The sequence below is a fragment of the Urocampus carinirostris genome, chromosome 2, assembly GCF_059441175.1.
Source record: "Urocampus carinirostris isolate Australia breed hairy pipefish chromosome 2, RoL_Ucar_1.0, whole genome shotgun sequence".
Taxonomy (NCBI): domain Eukaryota; kingdom Metazoa; phylum Chordata; class Actinopteri; order Syngnathiformes; family Syngnathidae; genus Urocampus; species Urocampus carinirostris.
The window spans coordinates 51191712-51216767 of record NC_142350.1 but is presented as its reverse complement, the minus strand read 5'-3'; the positions used below and the strand labels follow the sequence as shown (position 1 = coordinate 51216767).

At 37.9% G+C, this 25056-nt stretch overlaps 2 protein-coding genes across 2 annotated transcripts in view; both read left to right on the top strand.

Annotated features, from left to right (window-relative positions):
- ago1 (argonaute RISC component 1) overlaps window positions 1-17711 on the top strand; it is a 37057-nt gene extending 19346 nt beyond the window's left edge. Inside the window, exons 8-19 of the mRNA XM_088327030.1 lie at window positions 765-912; window positions 989-1108; window positions 2818-2940; window positions 3027-3160; window positions 4188-4372; window positions 4436-4595; window positions 4692-4782; window positions 8007-8201; window positions 8280-8414; window positions 10877-10978; window positions 11052-11251; window positions 12570-17711. Coding sequence (XP_088183156.1) covers window positions 765-912; window positions 989-1108; window positions 2818-2940; window positions 3027-3160; window positions 4188-4372; window positions 4436-4595; window positions 4692-4782; window positions 8007-8201; window positions 8280-8414; window positions 10877-10978; window positions 11052-11251; window positions 12570-12678 — 1702 coding nt within the window. The 3' untranslated portion in view covers window positions 12679-17711. The remainder of the gene's footprint in view (window positions 1-764; window positions 913-988; window positions 1109-2817; window positions 2941-3026; window positions 3161-4187; window positions 4373-4435; window positions 4596-4691; window positions 4783-8006; window positions 8202-8279; window positions 8415-10876; window positions 10979-11051; window positions 11252-12569) is intronic.
- A 1633-nt stretch (window positions 17712-19344) lies between these two features.
- ago3a (argonaute RISC catalytic component 3a) overlaps window positions 19345-25056 on the top strand; it is a 52405-nt gene continuing 46693 nt past the window's right edge. Inside the window, exon 1 of the mRNA XM_088327029.1 lies at window positions 19345-20031. Within this exon, the coding sequence (XP_088183155.1) occupies window positions 20013-20031 (19 nt within the window). The 5' untranslated portion in view covers window positions 19345-20012. The remainder of the gene's footprint in view (window positions 20032-25056) is intronic.

Here is a 25056-nt window from a genome sequence, read left to right as displayed (position 1 = left end):
CAAAACTACCAAAATTAAAAAATAAATAAAATGTTTTTTCAGAATTTGCATACAAATAAATGTAGACAAGAACATCAATATAAGGATAAATAAATAAAGCAGTAAAAACAAAAACTTTGCTCTCATGTGTCTTTACTTAATGCTGCAGATCTGTCTGCATTAAATGTCATACAAATGAGGGGGCGGTCCTAAGTGTGTTGAACCCGTCGCCTATTGGTTGATTTGACCTGCAAGTTGATGGACCTCTATGTGTGACTGATATTTGGTTTGTGTTTACTTTTTATGTTTATATGTTTACATTTATTGAATTATTTAAAATGAAATGAAATGATGAAATGATCTGCATTTATATAGCGCTTTTCAAGTCAATGACTTCCCAAAGAGCTTTACAGTGTGCTTCACATTTCCCAATAGCGACCTTGTCTTGCAGCCATGTAAGATGCTAACCTGCTTATTGGGGGTTCAGTGTCTTACCCAAGGACACTTCAACATGTAACACGGACAAGCCGGGATTCGAACTGGGATCCCTTGATCCCAAGACGAGCGCTCTACCTCCTGAGCTACTGCCGCTCCAACACCTTATTTGATTTATATCAATAGTATTTAATTTCAGAATTAAGGTTGTGTTTTTGTTTTGTATTTCGTTTTTTGATTTTGGTAGTTTTGGTTCTCTATAAATATGTACTGCTGTGCACCTTTATTTTGATCACACTCCCTTGCTCTTCACAAAATACTTCTAGTGACAATGGTTTGATTCCTTGCAGGTTCCCACTCCAGCTTGAAAGCGGACAGACTGTTGAATGCACTGTTGCCCAGTACTTCAAGCAGAAGTACAACCTGCAGCTAAAATACCCCCACTTGCCCTGCCTGCAGGTGGGCCAGGAGCAAAAGCACACCTACCTGCCGCTAGAGGTGAGGAAGTGTATCAAACAGTAATGTGTCCCCTTACCAAGTAGATTTTAAAACCTCACTCCTAAAAACTTGACAGGTGTGTAACATTGTAGCGGGCCAAAGATGCATCAAGAAGCTGACGGATAATCAGACGTCCACCATGATCAAAGCCACTGCTCGCTCAGCGCCTGATAGACAGGAAGAGATCAGTAGGCTGGTGAGTTAAAAAGCTATCCGTTCCTGCAAAATCTAGTAAAAATCTGCATCGTGAAAGAAATATAATTGCCTGATGAGTTCATAATTTAGTAGCAAATGTGAAACTGAGGTGACCAAAGGTCTACTTAGGGAAACACTGAAAAATACTATGGCCACTCAAATTTTATATAGTTTGATTAATTGTAGTTTTACAAATGTTAACATAAATTCAAGAAGTTTTCTATACGGTTAGTAGAAATAAAGAACTTCATTGAAAAAGGGTACAGACGCTGCCCTACTTACGAACAAGATAGGCTCCGGCTGATCGTTTCTAAGTTCTTAAGTTGTTCGAAAGTTGTTCCAGTGCTATATTTTGTATGTTTAACGTTTATATAAGTATGTTTAAGGCTTGTATAAGTTATCTGTATTTTTTTGTACTAAAGAATAAACATTTCATAATATAATATGCTCTATATAAATAAATACAGTCAAGTTTAACTTGCTTTTTGAAGATGAGCTTCAAGGGGTCCTCCGCCGAGGTAAAAAGTGGCTGAAAAAAACGATTTGACCATTTTCTCAACTGCATCAAGCTTTCTTATTCCACTTTCATTTAAAAAAAAAAAACGGCTTGCCTCTTTTTTACACTTTACACCAACCGTATTGAATGGATGCATGAGATATTAAACAATAAAAACGTCAAAGTTCTTAGCACGCTAGAGACACAGTACAGTATGTTTACACACGAATTGAGACTCTGACAGGAAGAGAAAGTCGGTGGATGCTGGGTGACCTCTCACAGCGCCAAACGCCGGTAGCGGCGGAAAGAAGCACTACAGTAATGTCCTGTACTCGGAAAAAGGTGCACACTATACAAAATCTAACTTACAGCAATATCCTGACATTTTTTGACATCCCGTGAAAAATGTTCATATCTACCGTTTTTCCTAAGTTGTATTGTTGTTAGTAGGGGAGCGTCTGTATTTAGAAAATTGCAAATAATTAACTTGAATTTGTAGAATTAGAATAGTCTTCATTGTCATTAATTAAAACATAGTGTACATTGTTCACAACAAGACTAGACATGTCACTCCTGGAAAATCCTTTAATAAAAGACTTATAAGTAACAAAAGAAGGTTAAAAATAATTTTAAGGAAGATGGGCAATATTTACCAGGTAGAGCTTGTAGACTGGCCTAGTTTGTAAGTGCATCATAAACTATTGCAGTGCTATTTAGCAGCAACATAGTGCGAAAATAAGAATAAACCTATTTTTCTAAACTTTGGCAATATATTTTATCAGTTTTGTGGGCTTGATTAGGGCGTTGATGGCGTTTAATTAGGGACCCTTTTTGAGCCTGTTAGTCCCTAACTTGTTGGGACTTGTGGTGTCTGAGACAAAAAAGTGGTGGCCGGAATGAGTGGAAACCTTGATAATGTTGTCTGCTGAGGTAGCTCACTGTCCTTAAGAGGGCAGAGAGAAGCTGATGATTTTCTGACCTGCATTGCTGACCCTCTTTAAGGTTCTCCTGTCTTGGTATATTTATCAATGGGATGTGTTTCACAAAACACTCTTTAACTGCAAAGTCTTATTCTATGCACATGCCACTAATAAGTAGTCGGCAGGCCTAAACTGACATCCCTATTGTGACAAGGCCTTGGGAATTCTTTTTAAAAATAATTTATTTTTTATCTGATGTTCCGATGTCAATTCAGTTTTGCTTCCTTCTTGCAGATGAAAAATGCCAACTTCAACCTTGACCCATACATTCAAGAATTTGGCATCAAAGTGAAGGACGATATGGCGGAGGTGACGGGTAGAGTTCTTCCAGCCCCAATTCTGCAGTACGGAGGACGGGTAAATATTTTAACCACAACAACCTAGCGTATGACTCTGAATCTGAAAACTTTACAGTGATTTGTTTTGTCCGTGTCCTGTCGCAGAACCGAGCCATTGCCACCCCCAATCAGGGCGTGTGGGACATGCGGGGGAAGCAGTTCTACAACGGCATCGAAATCAAAGTGTGGGCCATTGCATGCTTTGCCCCACAGAAGCAATGTAGAGAAGAAGTGTTGAAGTAAGTTGGAAATGTTAGCATAACCACATTTTATTCTAGACCCCTGTGATACGACATGATTTGATTCTGAGATGGGGATTGCAAAGTAAAATTGCCGTAAAGTGCGGGGTGGAAACCTATGGTAGTTAGCAATAGCAACGGCCTTTTAAAACCCTGCTTACCCCAGATAAAAACATGGAAATAACAAAATATATATCTAGGCCAGTTATATCCCTAATGTGCAAATGATTAAATAACATTATAAATTAATATTTATGTAAAGAAAAAATGACAGTTTATTTATCTTTGGTATGACGTGGTTAACCTGGCACAGTGGAGTAATGGGTGGATGCAAAGGGTATTAAAAATGTAACATGTTTTAAAACTTCCACTTGCGAGGGTTGTCATGCCCTAAGAAGATGTCCTTGCTTTATTTTATTATTTTTTATAATAGTCCATGCAACTCAGCTATGGTAGAGATTTGTGTGCCTTCTTCGTATGTTTTAATAATCACAGGCTTCGTTTCGATGACTATCATGTTTTTTTGCTTTTGCTTTTAGCATCACTTCAAGACCTGGACCCATAGAGAAAAAATATAAAATACAAAAAGTACAGTATTGTATCACCAACTCGTAAAGTCTTTACAGAAAACCCAATTTTCTTAAGTAAATGAGGAAAGAGAGAAGTATTGTGGGAGGTAGTTTAGCCAAAAGCATTTCAGCATTTACATGATGCCTTGACACAAACCAATTTCAGACCACCAGTTTTATGACGTCAAACAATAGCAGACAGGCATTTTAGAAACGTAAATGGCCACACGCACGAACACCTCAAAGTTTTAATTCCATGTTTTTTTGGTACGCAAAATACCTTTTTGTTGATGTTGTACAGTGGGGAAAAGGCCATAAAGATGGCCCGAAAAAAACATCATATTCCACACCATAAAGTGTTGACATTGTATGAAGGGACACCATATTCCAAAAGTCTACTGTGCTCTCAGACCAGAAGAGGACAAAATATCTCATCAATGATCCCTTTGTCCTCAAAGGAACTTCACAGACCAATTGCGCAAAATTTCTAAGGACGCCGGCATGCCTATCCAGGGCCAGCCGTGCTTCTGCAAGTACGCCCAGGGAGCAGACAGCGTGGAGCCCATGTTTAGACACCTGAAGAACACCTACTCCGGGCTGCAGCTTATCATTGTCATCTTGCCTGGAAAAACTCCCGTCTATGGTATGAAGATGATGTCGTAGCTCTCAAGGGAGCCAAAGAAAATGACTGTATCTTTTTATGTAGCTGAAGTGAAGCGTGTGGGAGACACTCTGCTGGGAATGGCCACTCAATGCGTCCAGGTGAAGAATGTGGTGAAGACATCCCCTCAGACCCTCTCAAACCTTTGTCTTAAGATCAACGTCAAGCTAGGGGGCATCAACAACATACTGGTACCACACCAAAGGTAGCCCATTATGTTTCATATCTATCCTATTCCTGAAACTTCTAAATTCTAAATTTATCAAATTACCTTGTTAATGTCATTTCTTTGCTCTCTCAGGTCTGCCGTCTTCCAGCAGCCAGTTATCTTTCTCGGAGCTGATGTAACACATCCTCCTGCTGGGGATGGCAAGAAACCCTCCATCACTGCCGTAAGTGTCAACGAAAGTTTATTAAACTATCACGGTTCACGGATCCCTTGACTGCCCGGGTCATCAGGGCACCACTTGAGGACGCAACCCTGGACAGCTTTTTCCACTGCTGACTGTTCCTTGCCTGCGTTTGGGTCATGGCAATGTTTGCACCAGTCAATTTCCTTGATGTTGGCAGCACAGTTCTTTTTCTTTCTTTTCATCCTCCTGCCCTGGAGAATTATCTTGGCCAGCCCTGATGATCTGGTGATGTGCAGTTTTCGTCTGTGCACAGTCGTCCGATGTGCCCTCTGATGGGGTTAAGCCATTTTATTTGTTTCATGGGCTATGTAGCGAAATCCTAGACATTTCCAGGAGCATCACATCTCCAGGGCCTTGATATTCTTTTACAGTTTTGCTGTGAGAGTCTATGTCTCGCAAACGTAGAGGAAGCATGAATCTGAGCTTTGATTTCACTGCTATGTTCTTGTCCCTCCAGATGAGTTTAGGTCTGGCAAGTGCGCCTGTGGTTTGAGCTATTCTGGCCATGATTTTTGATTTATCGAACAATACTGATATCTAGTGGCAGTTATAAATATCGCAGGAACTTGATAAGAAACATTAAGCTTTTAATGTTGCATTTTTGGGATGTCACGACTTCTATTTTCGGGAGATGGGGAATAGTCTCATCTACAGGCTCCATCACTATTCTGTAAGTTTGGAAGCACTCTGTACTAATGACAACCCAGATTTTATCCCAGTTATGCTTGCCAACTTGCTTGAACATTGTCAAGTGAATAACGAGCTTTTAACACGCCCCCCCCCCAAAAAAAAAATCCTTGCCCCGTGAGCTTTAAAACACACCCACTCATTTCCATAGTTTTCATCCATAAAAACGTGAGATATGTCTTTTAGAACTAGTAGTCTGCAAAAGAAAACATTTAGTGCCAGTTGTTTGTAGAATCAGTGCACTCATACATGTAGGTAGGTGTCATTAGAGGATAAAGGTAACAAATGCCTCATCAAACTGAGTCACGTTGAAAAATTGAGATGACGTCAAGCCCTCTCTACACGGCTGATCTCAGCCATGCTGCTATTGGTTGCCCTGTTGCTAAGCAATCTTGACAGATGCTTGGATCACACGTTTAGGCGGGTGAGTGCCACGAGGGAGCAGGAAAAGAACAAAAAAGAGAAAGCTCCAAAATGATTTGCGTGGAGATAAACGGTCTCGATCGACGACAAGCATATGCAATGCATTTACTGTGCAACATGGTTGATTAAATGTGTTTATTAAATTGGATTTGATTGACACACTTCGCAATAATTAACACTAATTTTGCATGACATACATTTAAGGTGGCGTTTATCGTTTGAGGTGTCCTTAAAAGGTTTAAGTTAAACATTTTCTCCACAAAGTATGTATCAACAATGCCCAACTGAATTAAAAAAACGGTTTAGCTTTATTTCCCACTGCGCTTATCTGCTTGCATCTTACTTTCAGCAAAGCTGTTCGGGGCGGAACACTTTAGGTAGAATGAGTTGTGTGGGGGGGAGTGCTGGAGAGTCATTTTTTTTTTTTTTACATTTGTAATCAGGCCCAAGGAACATGACAAAAATGACGATAAAATATTTTTAATCAGTCAACATCGATAATTATCATTATAATTATCCTATTTCTTTCTTTCACTTCGATGTAATTTTTGCCCCTGAGTAAAAGTTGACAAGACCAGATGCTGCTTTAACCAAATTTTATTGTCAGAACAAAGACGCATGGTGACAAACTTCTACACAGCGTTTTAAAAATGAGTAATTCAAAGTTCACAAAATAAAGTCATCAAAACGCACAACATTGCACGTAATCTGCAACCCACCTAAAAAATAATAACTACTGAAACTAATGTTAATTTTCCCAACATGTCTGACAATGTTAACAAAATGAACAGACAAAGGACAACCTTCAGTTTCAGAAAGGTTGCAAATAAACAAATGAAACAGCCATTAGTTTAAAAGTTACAGGCCAGAAAATCAGTCTGTCCACTGTATCAATCTTTAATGTTGCTGTTAAATCTTATTACTTACTTTGATAGTGTTGTGTCCCTTTCCTCTCTACTGCTATTCTTGTAAAATGATTGGCTAGACCTTGTCACATTCTTTGCCTCTTGAATGTTGGTCTGAAACTTGCGTTTTCATTGCATTAGCGCCTTTATTTCATCCAGTGTTCGGGTGGTGTAGTTAGTTTAAATTATCGCCTTTAATCGAACGATTTTATTATTTATTTTGGCAAAAATCATGTTATGATAATTACTGTTGGCGTTTTATCACCCAAGCCTATTTGTAAGCGTAGCATGAAAATGGTGAAAGTAAGAAAACGACTGCTTTATGTAGAGTCCAAGGGCTAACCCAAACCTCAAGAAAGATGAACAAGAGTTTTTTTTCGAGCGCGTCTAAGAAATGCACGTACTTGCACGTGCATCATGAATGAGTTGATTGGGGCTGCAATTGTGTTCTAAGCCAGAGATGGCGCCAGCAAGTAAAAAAGTTCCAAATTCCATACAGCTTCTTTAAGAAATGTTACTAAATTTTATTGTCTGAAAACCTTAATTGAGTAAAATAAAAATAATATTTACCTATTTTTGGAAATTTTGGAGGGGATTTAATTGTGTTAATTAGATGATGTTGTTCACATAAGCAACATGCACAATACAACTATTTGTTTTGATACATTGAGATGAATGTATACTATTTATTAAAATATATTTTATTGCTACATATAATATTTGTTTTGTTTTGTTGAATTATTGGTTGGTTACATCATTTTTCAAATACTTAATATCTGTCTCCATTCCTGTTTAATCAAAAATGAAAACAAAACACATGACATTTCTAATTGATCAATAAACAGAATGATTGTGATCAATTTTATTCCTCCATATCAAACCTGTAAATTAAAAAAAACATGTATTTAAAGGTAATTAAATTGACGATGCCCCAAAAAAATCTAATTAAAGGAACTTGAAATCTATATTTTGAAAATCATTGAATAATTAAATTAAGTTCAATTTGATCATTTTCAAATTGAGAGGAAAAGTAGGAAGTGTCTAGTAAATCAAATTTATTCTTATTTATGCTTGCCCATATATCAATTTTAAATCAAACAAAGCCCTCATATATACCGTATAACGTTTTCACTTGTTCTTCCCTATTTTCTCCACTACGAGGCGCTAACGCTCTCCCTTGCTAACCAGGTGGTAGGCAGCATGGATGCTCACCCGAGCCGTTACTGCGCCACCGTGCGTGTGCAACGTCCCCGACAGGAAATCATTGAGGATCTGTCTTACATGGTGCGCGAACTTCTCATCCAGTTTTACAAATCCACCCGCTTCAAGCCCACCAGGATTATCTTCTACAGGGACGGCGTTCCTGAAGGACAGCTGCCGCAGGTTGAGACAGTCCACGGTTGCTAACTTTTGTGATATGTTCTCATTAAATAAAAAAAAAATGTGGCATGTTTACTTTAGATTCTTCACTATGAGCTGCTGGCCATTAGGGATGCGTGCATCAAGCTGGAGAAGGACTACCAGCCGGGAATTACCTACATTGTGGTGCAAAAACGCCATCACACACGCCTCTTCTGTGCTGATAAGTCTGAAAGAGTATGTTTCATTTTTGTGACACATCACAAAAAAGATCAATCACCGATTACTAAAGAGTACCATAACAAATTGCACAAAAACAGCTGTACACTACAATTATACAATAAATGTGCCCAAAGGGAGTAGGCTAAAGCGAAAGCTTTTACCTTCCTAGATTTATTCCATTGTTTTCTTGCAGGAAGGACATATTCAAAATCAAAACAAGAAAACAGCACCATAGCCCACACGGGAAAATTGGAAAACAAATAAAGGATATTTCAAACTTGATAGAACTGGACATAACACAATACAGTAGTATCACTATTGACTCACACAACATATAATACCCTAAGAATATTGAAATGAAATGAAATGAAATGATCTGCATTTATATAGCGCTTTTCAAGTCAATGACTTCCCAAAGCGCTTTACATTGTGCTTCACATTTCCCAATAGCGGCCGTGATCTGTGCAGCCATGTAAGGCGCTAACCTGCTTATTGGGGGTATTGGGGGTTCAGTGTCTTACCCAAGGACACTTCGACATGTAACCCGGACAAGCCGGGATTCGAACTGGGATCCCTTAATCCTAAGACGATCGCTCTACCTCCTGAGCTACTTCTTTAATATCCATCCATTCATCCATTATCTGCACCGCTTATCCTCAGTAGGGTCACAGGGGTGCTGGAGCCCATCCCAGCTATCTTTTGGCTGTGGGCAGGGGACACCCTGAACTGGTTACCAGCCAGTCGCAGGGCACACAGGGACAGACAACTCACTCGGTCATTCACACCTAGGGACAATTTGGACCAGCCAATTAACCTGACATGAACGTTTTTGGAATTTGGGAGGAAACCGCAGTGCCCGGTGGAAACCTTTGCCACCACGGGGAGAACATGCAATCTCTGCACAGGATGATTCAATCCCATGACCTCTGAACTGTGCCGCGGACGTGCTAACCATCCAGTCGCGGTGACACTTTTCTTCAATATACCTATCTTACATACTTATCGTAAATGTTTCTTTTAATTGATGGTGACATTTATAAATTCATCATTTAAATTAAGCATATCAAACTCAGTTAGGCTTGGGGGCCGTATCAAGAATTCATGTTTTCATTTGGGCCGGATCAGTTAAAAAATGTCAACGGGAACTATTTAGCTTTGTTTTTAAGTAGTATGCTTATCATTCAGCCTACATATTTCGCATACCCTAAAATTATAATTACGGATGATAGGAGATCTTTTCTGTACACTGCACATTTATTCACAAAAAAATATTTTGATGTTTGACAATAAATGTGTTTGTTTATTTTAACAGTTGAATAAATGCATCTTTAGTCTAAACAAATACCACACAAAAATCGCAAAACTAAAGTGAGGGCTATGAATAAATATATGCTTGCCTCAATTGTCATACTGCTTTGAAATGAATAAAATAGAAATCCAAAATTATAGTTTTAACAGTGAATGGGCAATAACATCAGATCAAACTACTAAACTGGGCCTACCAAAACCTAGAAAATACTGCAAAATATTGTCCTTAACCTGAAAACAGTTTGGACAGCTTTTTTTCTGTAATAAAATGAGTGATTCTATATTGCTCTTGTATTTCCCAAAATATCTATACAATAACTTAAACAAGGCAAAATCACATTATGTGAAGGTTTTTTAATCAAATATATATAGCTGCTTCTACTCATAACTGCAATATTCTTTCCCAATTTGGATTGTATGCTATTTCTTTGGGGTCTCCAGCTAATAATAACTCTAAGAGACTTATACAGATGCTGCCGTACTTCCGGACGATCGTTCATAGGTTGAATCAGTTCGTAAGTTGCTTCAGTGCTATATTTAGTATGGGATGTATGTTTAAGGTTTATACAAATATGTTTAAGGCTTGTATAAGTAACCTTCATTGTTTTGTACTAAAAAATAAACATTTCATAAAATAATATGCTTTATAAAGATGAATAAAGATAAGTTTAACTTACTTTTTAAAGATGAGCTTTAAGAGTTTGGCGACTTCCTCCTCTGTGGTAGAAAGTGGCCGAAAAAAAGCGATCCAACCATTTTCTCAACCGTATCAAGCTTTCTTATTCCACTTTCATTTCAAAAGAAACAGCTTGCCTCTTTACACTTTACACCGACCATATTGAATGGATGCACGAGATATTAAACTATAACAACTAAAAAAAAAGAGAAAGTCGGTGGATGCTGGGTGACCTCTCACAGTGCCACACATCTGTAGCGGCGGAAAGAAGCACTACAGTACTGTTCTGTACCTGGAAAAAGCTGCACAATACAAAATCTAACTTACAGCAATGTCTGGATATTTTTAGACATCCCTGAAAACGATACCGTTTTTTCGTAACTCGAATGTTCATAAGTACGGGAGCGTCTGTACTCCTTTTTTCCTATTTGAAAGTCATATTTTTAATTATTGCCGCGATTGCACCGTTTACCACTTTTTTTTTTTTTATCAGATTGGAAAAAGTGGGAATATACCAGCGGGTACTACAGTGGACACCAGCATCACGCACCCATTTGAGTTTGACTTCTACCTTTGTAGCCACGCAGGCATACAGGTATGAAGCATGGCAGCAAGGTTTGATGGGATCCATTGCTGTATTTGGTTCCCTTTTTTTTTACGATTTCCAGGGTACAAGCCGGCCGTCGCATTATTATGTCTTGTGGGATGACAATCGTTTCACGGCCGACGAGTTGCAGATCCTCACCTACCAGTTGTGCCACACTTACGTACGCTGCACCCGCTCCGTTTCCATCCCCGCGCCGGCGTACTACGCCCGCCTCGTTGCCTTCCGTGCACGCTACCATCTTGTGGACAAAGAGCATGACAGGTTGGGAACATAAATGTCGGATAAAATCGATATAAATGGACACAATGTTTTTTTTAAACTTATAATTCTATTTATTTTTTCCAGATTTTTAATGTCCAGGCCTGTATTATATACAGGTTTCTTATGGGTGCTTGAAATCCTTGAAAATAATTGAATTAGAATTTTGTGTTTTGGGTGAAGTGCTTGTAAATGCTTGAAATTGTTGCCATGTTTCTCGTCAAGTCTGATTAAAAATTGCAATGGCATCGCTCTCTGGTGGCTTTGCCATTACATTCCCGTGATAAACTGCAGTTGGCATTGGTTTGTAGGGAAGAAGTGGCATCACCCCCTACGGGTGGCGCCCAACAGTACATGTGCATGCTACAAAGGGCACTATGAAATGTGTAGTAGTGCAAGCATTACGTATCAGGTAGTGTTTCCCAGTGGTAAATTCATTGTAATGGAAATAACTTTCTGCAACTGAAAATGTAAGCTAAAAATTACATTACAGTCATTTTCACCCAACACCTATATAGGGAGAGATCTGAAAAACAAATATACCTGCGATTTAGTGAAGATCTAAAAATTATATGTCTTGATAAATGCACACGCAAGATTAAACATCATATGTAAATCTCAGAATATTTGTGGCACTGCGCAATACACGAGTCACACCAGATTTTTTTTCTTTTAGCGGTACTGCAGAAAATAAAAAAAAAAAGGCTTTTGAAAGTCATTAAAAAGTACTTGAATTTGGTCATGTCTAGACCGATCTCTTGCCCATTTCGGTTCCAATTTGGATTATAGATAGCTAATATTGTCTCTGTACACTGGCAAATGTTATGCTCAATCAAGTGTTTTCACGCTTTACACAAATGCTTTGTTTTTATTCTACAAACTCTGTCTTGCTGTGAATAAATAGGTGCCGCATTATGTTTGTAAGGTTTATTAACCTCTAAATTAGTGTAATTGCAATTATTATTACGAGTAGCAATTGGTTGAGGTTGACTGGTACGCAGTCGAGTTAATGCAGTTTTACACCTGAACCAATTCACTATTCTGTACAAACTCAACACTACCTTCTACTGGCCTGAGAGAGCATTTGGTTTGCATTAAAAAAATGCTTATGATAGAAATTACCTAAAGACTGGCTTCTTTTTTTGATTTGAGAAATTTATAGTGGTTCGTATTAAAAAATCCAAAAGGCTGGATCCTGACCGCAGTCCATACGTTTGACATGCATATTCGCTCATGCAAACATAATGCTGCACTAGCGCCATACCTACTAATGAAGCTTAAATCAGACTGTCACAATTAGTCTATATGCTTCTGCTTGCAGCGGAGAGGGCAGCCACGTGTCAGGCCAGAGTAACGGCCGGGACCCCCAGGCGCTAGCCAAAGCGGTTCAGATCCACCACGACACCCTGAGGACCATGTACTTCGCCTGAGCCGTGTAGCAAGACACCCACCACTTCAACCACCTCATCCCCTTCCCTTAATCCCATTGTGACTGCCCACTACTCATCTGCCACAGCCAGCCTGCAGCATCGATCCGATCTTCAAAACACCCCCCAGCCTCATGCACTCAAAAGGTTAAGAAATGTATTATTGTTTTCTTTGGTCTTATCATGTAATATTGTGTACTACCTTCAGACATGCAAGTAAGTATGCAATAGGGAGAAAAGTTGGCGGCCCACAATGCTGCCTCTAGAACCCAAGTCCTAAAGCCAGTGTTCCAAAATCACAAGGATTGGGTATTCTTTAGCTCCTTTTGTTTTGTTTTTTACAAATAACATTATTCCTTTTTGTTTTTGCTTAAGCTACAGTAGCACTTAGCGTTTAGCTTTTAGGTTCCCGCATGTTGTCTTTCATTTTTCTTCCCTAAGCGGGCGTAGCATATTTTAGAGCCTTTAGAGGGCTTCTCAACATACAATAATAGAGGGACCATTGTGTAGAGCCAGGGGCGGGGAACCATTTTTGCCTAAATTTACAAAAGTGGCAAATCTGCAGGTTCCCTACCTTCGGCGCGTAAGATTGTTGCACCCCATGCACCTGAACCAGCATTATTAACCAGCCAAAAAAGAACAACCAACCAATGGAAAAAGGGGCACTTAACAGGGAGCTCGTTTTTATTTCTTTTGTCTGTATGCTCTCCTTACCAGGCACTTTTTTTGAGTTTTATTTGACTTATTGATTTATTTTTTTTATGACTTCCAAATGGCCTCATCTTATAGAAAGAAAAAAAAGATCTCGCACACTTGTCTAATCGCATTAGCTCTTACCTCACCGCCTGGACAGCAGAAGCACACTTGAGACGATCCCTCTTGAAAATGCACTTCTTTCTCAACGCTCCTCATCAGTTTGCAGTCGTCACCTTTATTGCTTCTTGATCATTGGCGCAGGGTTTCCCAAAAGTCACAGTTGAACATCATTAATGATGTAGTTGTTAGTGTTTTACTCAGCAGCATGGAATTTGTTGGTACACTTGTCTATCATGATCATACCAACCAAAAATCTCCAGAGCCTTAAAAATAAACCACAAGTAAGGGGTGGTTTGAGCCATTTCAATTTTCAAAAAGGGATACCGTAGACCTCCGAGATATTATATTAATCTGTTCTAAAAACAAAATAGATTTTAAAACTCTCACTTGGCGAGGCTTGAGATGCCCTTAAAAGATTTTCTTTGCTTTTATTGCCTCCTTATTTTACACAAGTCCCAGTCGTTAGTTGGTTATTGCCATCCAACTTAGTGAGGGGAGCAATTCATCCTAAGCTTCGTTATTATTGTCCTCATGCTTTTGCTTCTCCCTTTAGCATCACTGCAAGCTTAGGGACACATAGCAAATAAATCATGGTCATTTTCTAAATTTTTTCCCCCTTTTCTTTTGTACACAGACAGACAGACAGACAGAGACATTTAATACATACTTAGACCCCAAACAAAAATATTATCACAACCCTCGCTTTGCTCGCAGGTAATAAAAAATATCGCACACAAAGCCTTTACAAAGCAGACGAGATCCTAAACTGAGACTTAATTCAGCCAATGACATATCGGCATTTGCATTATGCAGTGATGCAAACCAAAATTAAACCAGCATTTTTTATGACGTCAACCGATTAGAATCCTGCATCTTAGAGGCGTATTTCATCATATGCACAAACACCACAAGTTTTTGGTCACACAAATTTAGTAGTTGTTGATGTCATATAGTGTTGAAAGTAACCTCATGGGGGACAAAAAACCCCATTTCATTCCTAAACGTCATAAAGCAGGGTTGCATTATCCCGGGGGTCTACTGTACAAACAAAAAGAAGAGATTTGTTGGTCGGTGTTTCACGGTGGAAGACAAAATTAGAGACTTATTTTGGGAAATCCTGCTTTTTATTTCTTATATTTTTGTGCGTGTCAGCCAATTTCCCCTTGGTGCTCCGTGTGCATGGAAGGCACGGGTAAGGGGGTTGCGACCACTAAAACACCCTGCCTTTTTAACTATGATGATGATAATAATGGTGATGAAAATAATAACGATGCATGTAACAAGTTGTAAAACTGGAGTATCTGAGCCACCTTATTTTCTTTGTACGGTGGGCCTTATTTTTGCTCGCCGCTGCCTGTTTGCCTCGATTGTGAAATAGTTACAGGAAAAAAAACAATTTTTTTATTTCCACTGAATCGTTTGAGTATTGTGACTTTTCTGTGGGGACCAAATACCCTTTCACACCGCTTTATGGCTTTTCAGATGTTTTTATTTTCTCTGATAAAGTTGTATAGTGGCAAATTACTTAGCGAAGAAACAGATAAAGTAGCACTTTTCTGCACTCTTGTCTTCTTATGTAATGGATCTGCACTGCAACATAATAGAATTCTTACCCCATTGCATAGCGTTTTGTTAATTTTAAATATATTATTTTATTATTTTAAGATATGGTATCCTATTTTTCCTCATATCTGCCTTTGGATAATCAAAAGGATATTATCCAGCAGATGGTGTGCAAATTTGCTAATTTTAAGACATATTTTCAACCCACAATTGGAAAAAACTCCATAGCCTTAAGTAAAAAAAAAGTTATTTTGTTGGCCAAACAAGACAAAATACCTCAGAATAAGAAAAAGAATACTTCAAATTTGATAAATATTCTACCTTTGTGGCAAAATGTTAATTTTTGCAGTGTGATACTACTTCCAGAAATAGAAAATTGTACTTATTTTAGGTTTTCTTCATATTCCCAACTTTCCTCTGTGCATTTCATGTTGTTACTTTTTATATGGACAACCTGAAGCGCTAGGCCTATTGTTTTTTCAATCCAGAATGTGGAAAGCAGTATCATCAATGTGGCCTGAATATCCTTTTTTGTTTTAGTTTGTAATTCATTTTGTATGTTTTACATGCAGGCAATAATCTGATTGGAAACAGAATATTGCTAGTATTCAGATCATGTGAGGCACAATAATTCGATAAATGTCGTTGACTGGGAGTATTCCCATGTCTATAGTAGGGTTAGTTCTTGGGTTTTCCGATTACTCGTGCATGTACACGCATTTGAGTAATCTAATTGCTTGTGCAGTTATTTTAATGCTGCAAGGCACTGTGGGATTTCTAGTACATAAATTAATGATACACACAAACTCAGTCTTACTCGCTAAAAACCCTCATGCGTATTGATTGATTTTTCTGAAACATTTCTGTATAAATTTCTGTCCTCTTGGAAAAATGCTACAGTTGCAGACATCCATATATAGTGTAAGGCTATGCTTCTGGAAAGCCACCAGGTAAACACAAAAGACACAGCAATGGAGCTCTCTTTTTCTGATCAAACAAGCATTGAACCTTGTTGAATTTGGTGAGTTATATGAGCGAAATCATTCTTTATTGAACGTCATAAAGTTAAATGCATAAACAACATCTATTTGTGTAAAGAGGCCGTCTTGCGCTGCCCTTGTAATCAGATTACTCACTATTGAAACAACATTATTCGTTTGTCTCTTGGCATGTTAACGATTCATTCAAATGGCTCCAGAAAGTCAATGTTCCGTTTCCAATGATATTATTTTTTGATTGTAAACAAGATTACTTGTAGCTCAAGTCAAATTATAACTACTTTGTTGTATTTTTCCTTCTTTATTCTCCCTGCTCCCTAACTTTTGAAATTAATATCATATTTGAAGCGGGGATCGTACAGATGCTTGAAATCCTTAAAAATGCTTAAATTTAAATGTTGTGTTTTCAAGGGTTGAAAAGTGCTTAAATTTTGGGTGAAGTGCTTGTAAGTTGTTGTCATGTTTCTCAACAAGTCTGCTTAAAAATGACACCAACACTGCTCTCTAGTGGCATCTCTTTGCCATTGAATTTGTCGTGATTAACTGCAGTTGGCATTAGTTTGCCCTCTACAGTACTGCTACATGCTACACCTAAACAGGGCAATATGAAATGTGTATTAGTGCAAGGATTACGTATCATCTATGGACATTAATGATGTGCCACGAAAAAAATAATATCGTGATTCCCAGTGATGAATTGAAATGGGAAGAACTTCCTGCAACTGAAAATTTAAGCTATATAATTTTTTTACCCAACACCTGTATAGAGATTCTCAAAAACAAATATATTAGAGATTTTCTCAAAATTTCTAAAAATCGTATGTTTTTATAAATACACGCGCAGGTTTAAATATTACATATGTAAATCGCAGATATAATTGTGGCGCTGGAAAATTAATGATTTAAAACAGATTTTGTCTTTTCATGGTACTGGAGAATTTGAAACACTGGCATCGAAAGTCCCTAAAAAGTGCTTGAATTTGACCATGAAGAAGGTGTACCAACCCTGTATACTTCTACAATCCCTGTTAAAGAAATGTTTCGTTTTGTTTTTGATTTACTGGAAAGCTGTGTGAAAGAGTCTTTAGTCCAAATACCACTTTGGTCACCCCTTCAAATGCGTTTGTGGGGCTTTAAAATCACATTTATGAACTCGTATTGAAAAAAAGCCTTTGTACATCGTTTTACTGACCTGTCATTGTGTCGAAAGTGATTTGTACATATAAATATATGATAGTAACCCGTTATGTATTTTGGGCTCACCACTCGCCAGGCCTTGTAACAGTTTTCAGGGTGGGGCGCCAATATTCTCCTGCCGTCTCGTCCGTCGCCCCTCTCAACTCCATACAAAAATGATACGAAACCAGATGCAGTTCTCTCTCACTGAAGCCACAAAGCACCTTGTAGGAGGGGGGACGGGCAGGCGAACGGTAGCGGCCCGGAATGGGAGGGAATGTTTGGATGACAGCCGGCAGCCTCGCTACCTGACTAAGCAATATCGAAGCCACTGATCAAAAACGGTCTTTGTCATAGCACTTCCCGATTGATTTGGAATGAAAGGACACGGAAGCGTTAGAAAAATTGTATGTGATAGTAGTAACGGAAACTCTGTGGGGAGGGTTATTTTTTAAGAAGAAAATAAATTTGTTTTTTAAATAAGCCGTTGTATGTCTTTTTGCACGCATGTGGAGCAATTCATCGTAACGTTTAACAAATTGTCCTTCAAGATTTGTGGCCTGCAGATAAAAATGCCTGTGACATTTTGGTTATTTGGTTATATGGGGATGGATGAAATTATAGATACAGGACAGTTATTGTATTTGTCTAAACTATGTAACATTATTAGGCAGCATGGCGGCGTAGTGTTTAGCGCATGTGCGGCACAGTTCTGAGGTCATGAGATCGAACCTCCTGTGTGGAGTTGGCATGTTCTCCCCATGCTTGCGTGGGTTTCCTCCCACATTCCAAAAACATGCATGTCAGGTTAATTGGCCGGTCCAATTGTCTCTAGGTGTGAATGAGCGAGCAAATGGTCTGTCCCTGTGTGCCCTGCGATTGGATGGCAACCAGTTTAGGGTGTCCCCTGCCCACTGCCCGAAGATAGCTGGTATGGGCTCCAGTACCCCCGCAATCCTACTGAGGATAAGCGCTGCAGATAATGGACGGATGGATGGATGTAACATTATTTTCATAAAATGTGGAGGTTAAGTTATTTATCATTTTCTCATGTGCAATTACTTTATTTTGGTACCATTTAAATAATTGTCCTTTATTCTTTTTTAAATTATGCAGATTTCAAAAGATATTATATATCATTGAAAAATTACGACGTTACGTCATATTTTTTTCTCTAAAATACCTCAGGAAAATTATTTTTAAATTTCTTATATGCTTATTCAAGATATTCATGTAAACTTCTTAAATCATAAGTGGTGAAATAAGACTTAAATTGTAAAATGTGCATGTTGTAAAATAAAAACCAATATATAAAATGTTATGCTATTTTCCCTTTACTCTTTCTCTTGTTTATCTACCACCTTTTTCCTCTTTCTTCACTTCTCCCTCCTTCCTGTTCTTTGTTTCTGTTCAAATTTCTGTTCTTTTTTCAGCTTTCTCTTCCTCTTAACGATTCCTCTTCTAACTATTTTTCCTCCTGTTCTGCACTGTTTTGTTTTTCTTCCTCTTAATTTTCCTCATCTATCTCCTCTTCTATACCTCTTCTTCCTCTCCTTTTGCCTCTAATTATTCCTCCTATTTTAGCTGTTCTTCCTCTCCACCCCTTTCTTCCTTTTTCCTCTTCACCCTTTTCTTCCTTTCTCCTCTTCTGTCTCCTTTTGTTCCTCTTGTTTTTCATGTTTATTTTCATTTTCGTGCTTCATATTTTTCTTCCTTTTCTTAATCTTTCTCTTCTTATTCCTTGCTTCTAACTATTCCTACTCGTCTAACTTCCTTCTCTCCCCCTTCTGCCTTTTTTTACTCTTTTTCCTCCTGTTCTTTCTCATATTCTTTTTCTTCCTGGTTCATCTTTCTGTTTATCCTCATCTTCCTTTTCTTTCTCCTCTTCTTCCTTTTTTGTTCGGAAATTTTGAGTATCACGTCATACAATACGCATTGCATTACTTTTAGCTTTCATATTGAAAGACATACATAAGAAGACTACATGATGTCAAATTGACAGCATCGCCGAGGTAACAGCACCCTTACAGGACCCACAGGGGGAGGAGCTACATTCATGAGGTCACCGACGCAGAGCTCCATATGCCCATATTTAGCAGGCTCGCCTTGGAGAGATCCCCGGCCAGCCTGCCAGCCTCACACTTCATCTGTCATCCTCGGAAGGGGGAAAAATCTTCAACTCTCGGCGCTCAACGAGGACTTGACAGCTGTTTAATTTTACATTTTCCTTTTTATTTCGGACACCAAAGCTGTCGAAGACGACGACACCGGCGTTGCGTGTATAATTTCCCTCTGCGAAAGTACCCTTTCCGCTGTTTTTCCCCCTTCGGAAAAGTAACCGCCTCGTCGCGAGCGAGCTAGCCGGCTAACGTTAGCACGGTTCTCCGACGTGTAATTACGCGTGACACGGTTCCAAATCCCACCCCGAACCGCCGCTTCGGCTTTAATGGACCGTTGAACCCAAATGTGACCGTTTATTGACTGCTGACCTACTTTTTGAATTTAAAAAAATCTTTCAGAACCAAGCTATAGTGAGCTAACGAGCGGTTCGGTGCTAACGACGACACCCGGGACTGGACACGTTGCAGACGAGGTGGCGGAGGGTCGGTGTGAGGTTTGACAGCTCCCCGATTAACTTAGGTTCGGGGTTTGAGGTTCTGCTGGGGGAAGACGTCGCTGAGCCCCGGGGAGACACCGGCTTGAAGGGAGGGAGGACGGAGGAGGATCAGGCTTTTTTTTATGACAAGTGGGATCCGGGAAGTAACCCGGGCAGTGACCTCATGAATGGAAATCGGAACTACAGGTGAGATGTTTCTTTTGTCATGATTTGCAGTTTGTTTTATCTTTTCTGTGCATCTTAACAACCGGGGAAGTTGTTTGCTGTAGCCAGGGAGACTGCCAGCGACACAAACAGAGGCTTTTGCAAACAACAATTGATGTTTTTATGGTTATTTTTAAGAACTGGTTGGTGCTTTGCATTAGAAATAAAATATAAATTTCACACTGACGTTATTTTAGCATACCTGTCAACCTCCACGGCTCCATGCCCTTACAAACTGTCGTATTTTCCCTTGCAAAATACTAAATAATCTTAAACCATATTCATTTTTTCAAACGTGTTTGTTTATGTAGTTCAACATATTATATTGTACATGTGTTTCGTTATATCATATATATATTGTTATTGAACATTATGTTGTGAGATCCTGAGTTGCTCGACATGAATGATATTTATTATAATTTTTTTTAAAAATTAAGTAGCTTGGGCGTTCACTGTAGGAGGAAAAAAATTAATTAACCTTTTTTTAATTTAAATTATGAATTCATTTTCTGCATTAAATTATTGTTGGTGATATACTGATTAAAGGGATAACCACAAACCTGTCTTTTACATTTTCTCCTTTTATACTTTCTTTTTTTCATAACTTCTTTATACAACATAATAATTCGTAATATAATGCATCAAAGCAAGTGAGCCGTTTGAGAGCCGGCTTTCTTTAATGAGTTGAGCCAAAAAAGAGACGGACTTCCTTTCACTACATCAAACCGCTCGCTTGTTTGCAATGGAAAAAAAACGAAACAGAGAGAGGCTACCGCGGCGAACTCGTTTGACTTTGATTTGCCGTCTTCTGATAGTCGGTGTATACCGGATGGTACCCATAATTGACAAATTTGCGTTTTTCCGTACAGATTTTCTCGTACGTCGTACACGTCTTAAAATGCATAGTAAACATACTTTGTATGGCAAAAACGTACAGGTTGACATGTATGTGGTTGTTGTATTGCAAAAGAAATAAAATATCAATTTCACACTGACGTTATTTTAAGGCAGGGGTCGGGAACCTATGGCTCGCGAGCCATATATGGCTCTTTCTATGAGTATCTGTGGCTCAGAGACAAATTTGATTGCATGCAAAATTTCTCCATCTTGTTTAAAAACGGGATTGTTTATCCTATTCAGGTACACGTAAAGCCAAACCAAAGCTAAATGCGAAGGATACACTTCGCAGTATATATAGGGCACGTTTTTCACTACAATTTACAGTCAAGGTGTCACACAAAAAAAGGGAAAAAAAACTCGTTTTGGCTGTACAACGCTAAAGAATCCTTTATTTAAAAGTTCACTATATAATCTGTGTTCAGTGTTCAGATACTTTATGATGAATCCACAGAACTGTAAATACGCCAAAACACCGGAAGAGAACTTAGTCATTTGATTGGATGAGTGGGAGGGATGGGTGGAGCTATGCAAAAAGTACAAGCATTCCCTCCCATCTCTCGCCAAAGGTAAGCACATAAGGCTCCCTATTCTCAGAATGTTGTGACGTTTTTACAAAATAAATGCTTGCATCTGGTTTTGAAACCAATATGTATGAAAAAAAGGGTCAAAAGGAGTTTAACCGATCTTGAGTAATTGCAAGAAAGAGACAAGTTTAAAGTGGTCTGTTTGTTGAATTTGGGACAGGGGCTCTGGCATGTTTCTCTTTTCATAATTTTTATCAAATCATCAAAAATAAATGTGCTGAAGACTAAGCTTTTGTCTGGGGCGCGGGTTTAGCAATTTAGTAAATTTGTCTCATAATATATGGTGTGGCTCTTTCCCAAAATAAAATTAATATTTTTTGCTTTTATGGCTCTTTGAGTCAAAAAGGTTCCCGACCCCAGTTTTAAGGCCTTCTGCCACACATTATATGAATTGCAAACACAGGTTGTTTTCATGCTTCTTTCTTTTTAAGAGTCAAGTTCATATATTACAAAAGAAAAGTAAGATGTTGATATCATCTTAGACAGAGGTTAATTTACTTTAAGTGCCTTCTGCCTATCCTTGAGTACACTGCAGACAATAATCGGTGTTTTTATGCCTATTTTAAAGAAACCAAGTTCATATATTGCTAAGAAAAACAAGATATACTTAGGTAATGTAAGTGCTTTCTGCAAAACATTAAATACATTGCAAACTGTAGTCTGTGTTTTAGACTATTTTTTTTTTAAAGAAGCAAAGTTCATTGATTCGAAAATAACTAAGATTAAATTGCACAACGCAGTTATTGATTTTGTGCCACTTTCCACACATTAAATTGCAAACAATCTGTGTTTTTATGCACATTTTCAAAGACGCCAAGACTATATTTTGCAAAAATAAAATAAAAAATTTGTATAATGCTTAAATGTTAAATTTGTGCTTTCTACACAGTAATTAAACTGCAAACAATGATCATTGTTTATATGCTCATTTTTAAAGAATTCAACTTCATATACCGTGTACGTATTGCAAAAGAAAAGTAGTAGTAGTAGTAGGTGTTACATCTCATTCATTAAAAGACAACTTTCATCAAGTTAATCATCAACTAATTGATTAATCGTTTACTGCATGGGCCTTTTGGATTCCAAACTTTCAGAAGTCCAGCCTTTCAATAGGAAAAAATGTCTAATTTTTGTTGTTCCATTATATTAGATTTAATAATTTGTCTTAATGACCTTTTGATTACAACGTAGTGAGCATTGTTTACAACAAGATTAAATGTGACACTCCAGGATAAACACGTAATTAAATACTTTAAAGAAAATAATAAGTTAAAGAATATTGACGCATGTGTGGATATCTAGGCAATATTTACAAAGTAGTGCTGGTTGGCCTAAGATGTAAGTGCATCATTAAACAGTTCAATAAAAAGACTGCAATGATATTATGAGTAAAATTGTGCAAGAATTAATATGAATATCAAATTATCTGTAAATATGTAAATTCAATGTCAGAATGTAAACTCAGGTTCCAATTTTTTTAAGAAACGTGTGATATTGGTCAGGTTGGTGTTGGAAACATTTCGATAGTTATTATAAAAGTTTTAAAATGCAAAGTTTATATCTGGAAAACAAAAATGCTTTTTTTTAGGATTTGCTAGAAATGATTATTTTTTTGAAGTAAGACAATTACTTTAAAGAAGGATACATACAATTTCTGTTTCTTGACCGTACCGGTCATTGAATAATAATGTTTTTGAAGTCAAGTCAAGTCATTTTTATTTGAATAGCCCTTAATCACAATTAGTCTCTAAGGGCTTCACAAGTTATTACATATAAGAAGTTTAGGTTATTCGTATGAACATGTTAATTTGATATACTTTTTTGTTGGAATATAGGGTCTGAAAAAATAGTTTATGCAGTTAAGCAACACAATAATCAACAGATGAATTGTATATAATATACAGATTTTGTTGTAGACCCAGTTTTGTCTTTCGATTATTATAGATTACTGACATAGATAATTGAAAGACAAATCTTTATTTTTCGTACTGATTAATAACTGCCTCAAAACTCTGCAGCCATTATTTTGTTTTTATACTGACTAGTTTTACTTAATTTGAACGAAGCATCTATTCTATTAATCACCAACTAGTTTTAATCTGTGATTAACCTGTAACTATGTGGGGACCTGGTCCTTTTTTAACCTACCAGTATTTGGTTGTGACAAATGCCTGCTTCTGATATTTTCAGCCCTGAGCTCTTACTCAAAAAGGATCTCACAATTATCATAAAACGCAAGCGTGTGCGCGTAATTGTGGTGTGTGTGTTGAATAACGGATTCAGGGTTCATTTTAGGTTAATTCCAGTGAAGGCAGCGTAGGCACATTCTGAAAATGCTCGTCAATTTTCACATAATAGTCCGTTTCCTGTAACAGTAAATGGACATTTCTTGTTTCGGGTTTTCTAAGTGGCGTGTATTAGTCACCATAGCAGTGCTTTACTATATGCACATGTTTAAATAACATTTAAAACAATATAAAATTGTAAATGAACTAGGCTTGAGCAATATAACAAAAATTGTTATCACGATAATGATCACGTTTTATTTTCCCTTCACATTTTATGTCTAATTTTTTCCCCTCAGTGACCAATCTGATGCCGATTCAACCAAACCTTAATGTTAGAACAAAGAGTCATTGTGACAAACTTACACAGAATTTCACCAATATGAGGAACGTTAAACAAGTGAATACCTTCTCTGAATGGGAGCTGGTTGCAGGGGTACACAGTTAGTGCCTTACTAGCTGGCTCGGTCTTGATACGTTTTTTCGTGTAGCCCGGTGCTTGTTGAACGTCACTCGATTGGACTAAATTATTTTTCCTTCAGCGTATTCTAGCGGGCGATACGGTTTTAAACGGTAGGATAAGTCTGTCGTGTTGCTCGTCTTGGTTGGTACATGTCGGCAAAGTTTGCAGTGCACGTTGGCGCTCTGGCTTCCCCCCCACTAATATATAAAAATATAAGTAGCCAAAATACCTCCAAACATCTGAAGATGGATGGCTTCTCCTGTCTACGACTCATTATGCTTTGAGTGGGTATGCTGAGTGTTATCTTTCGTCTCTTTATCTCTCATTTTGACAGTCTTATAGTCCTTTTGCTTTCATTCTGTGTGAGACGCTATACCACTATTCTTGTGAAATGATTTGCTGGTCCTCGTCACCTTCTAGATCTATTGAATGTTAGTCTGGAACGTTTTCATTGCATTAGCACCCCATGTTCTCCGATGGTCGGAGAGTAATTACACTTTAAATTTTCGACTTTTATCAAAAGTTTTTATTTGTTCTGAAAAAAATATATTTGATGATAATTATCATTATTGTTTTTATTGCCCAGGCCTAAAAGAAACTGACATTTCATTAACCTTTGGTGTGAGAGGATTTGAGCTGGTATAGCAAAGTACCAGGTGACGGTGGATTCAAAATGAAAGTGATTTTAAAGTTTAGACTTGCTAGAATGTCATGTCCTTATACCTTGCTTTGCCTCCTAGTTTTTAAAAACAGGCCTGATTGTCAATTGATTATT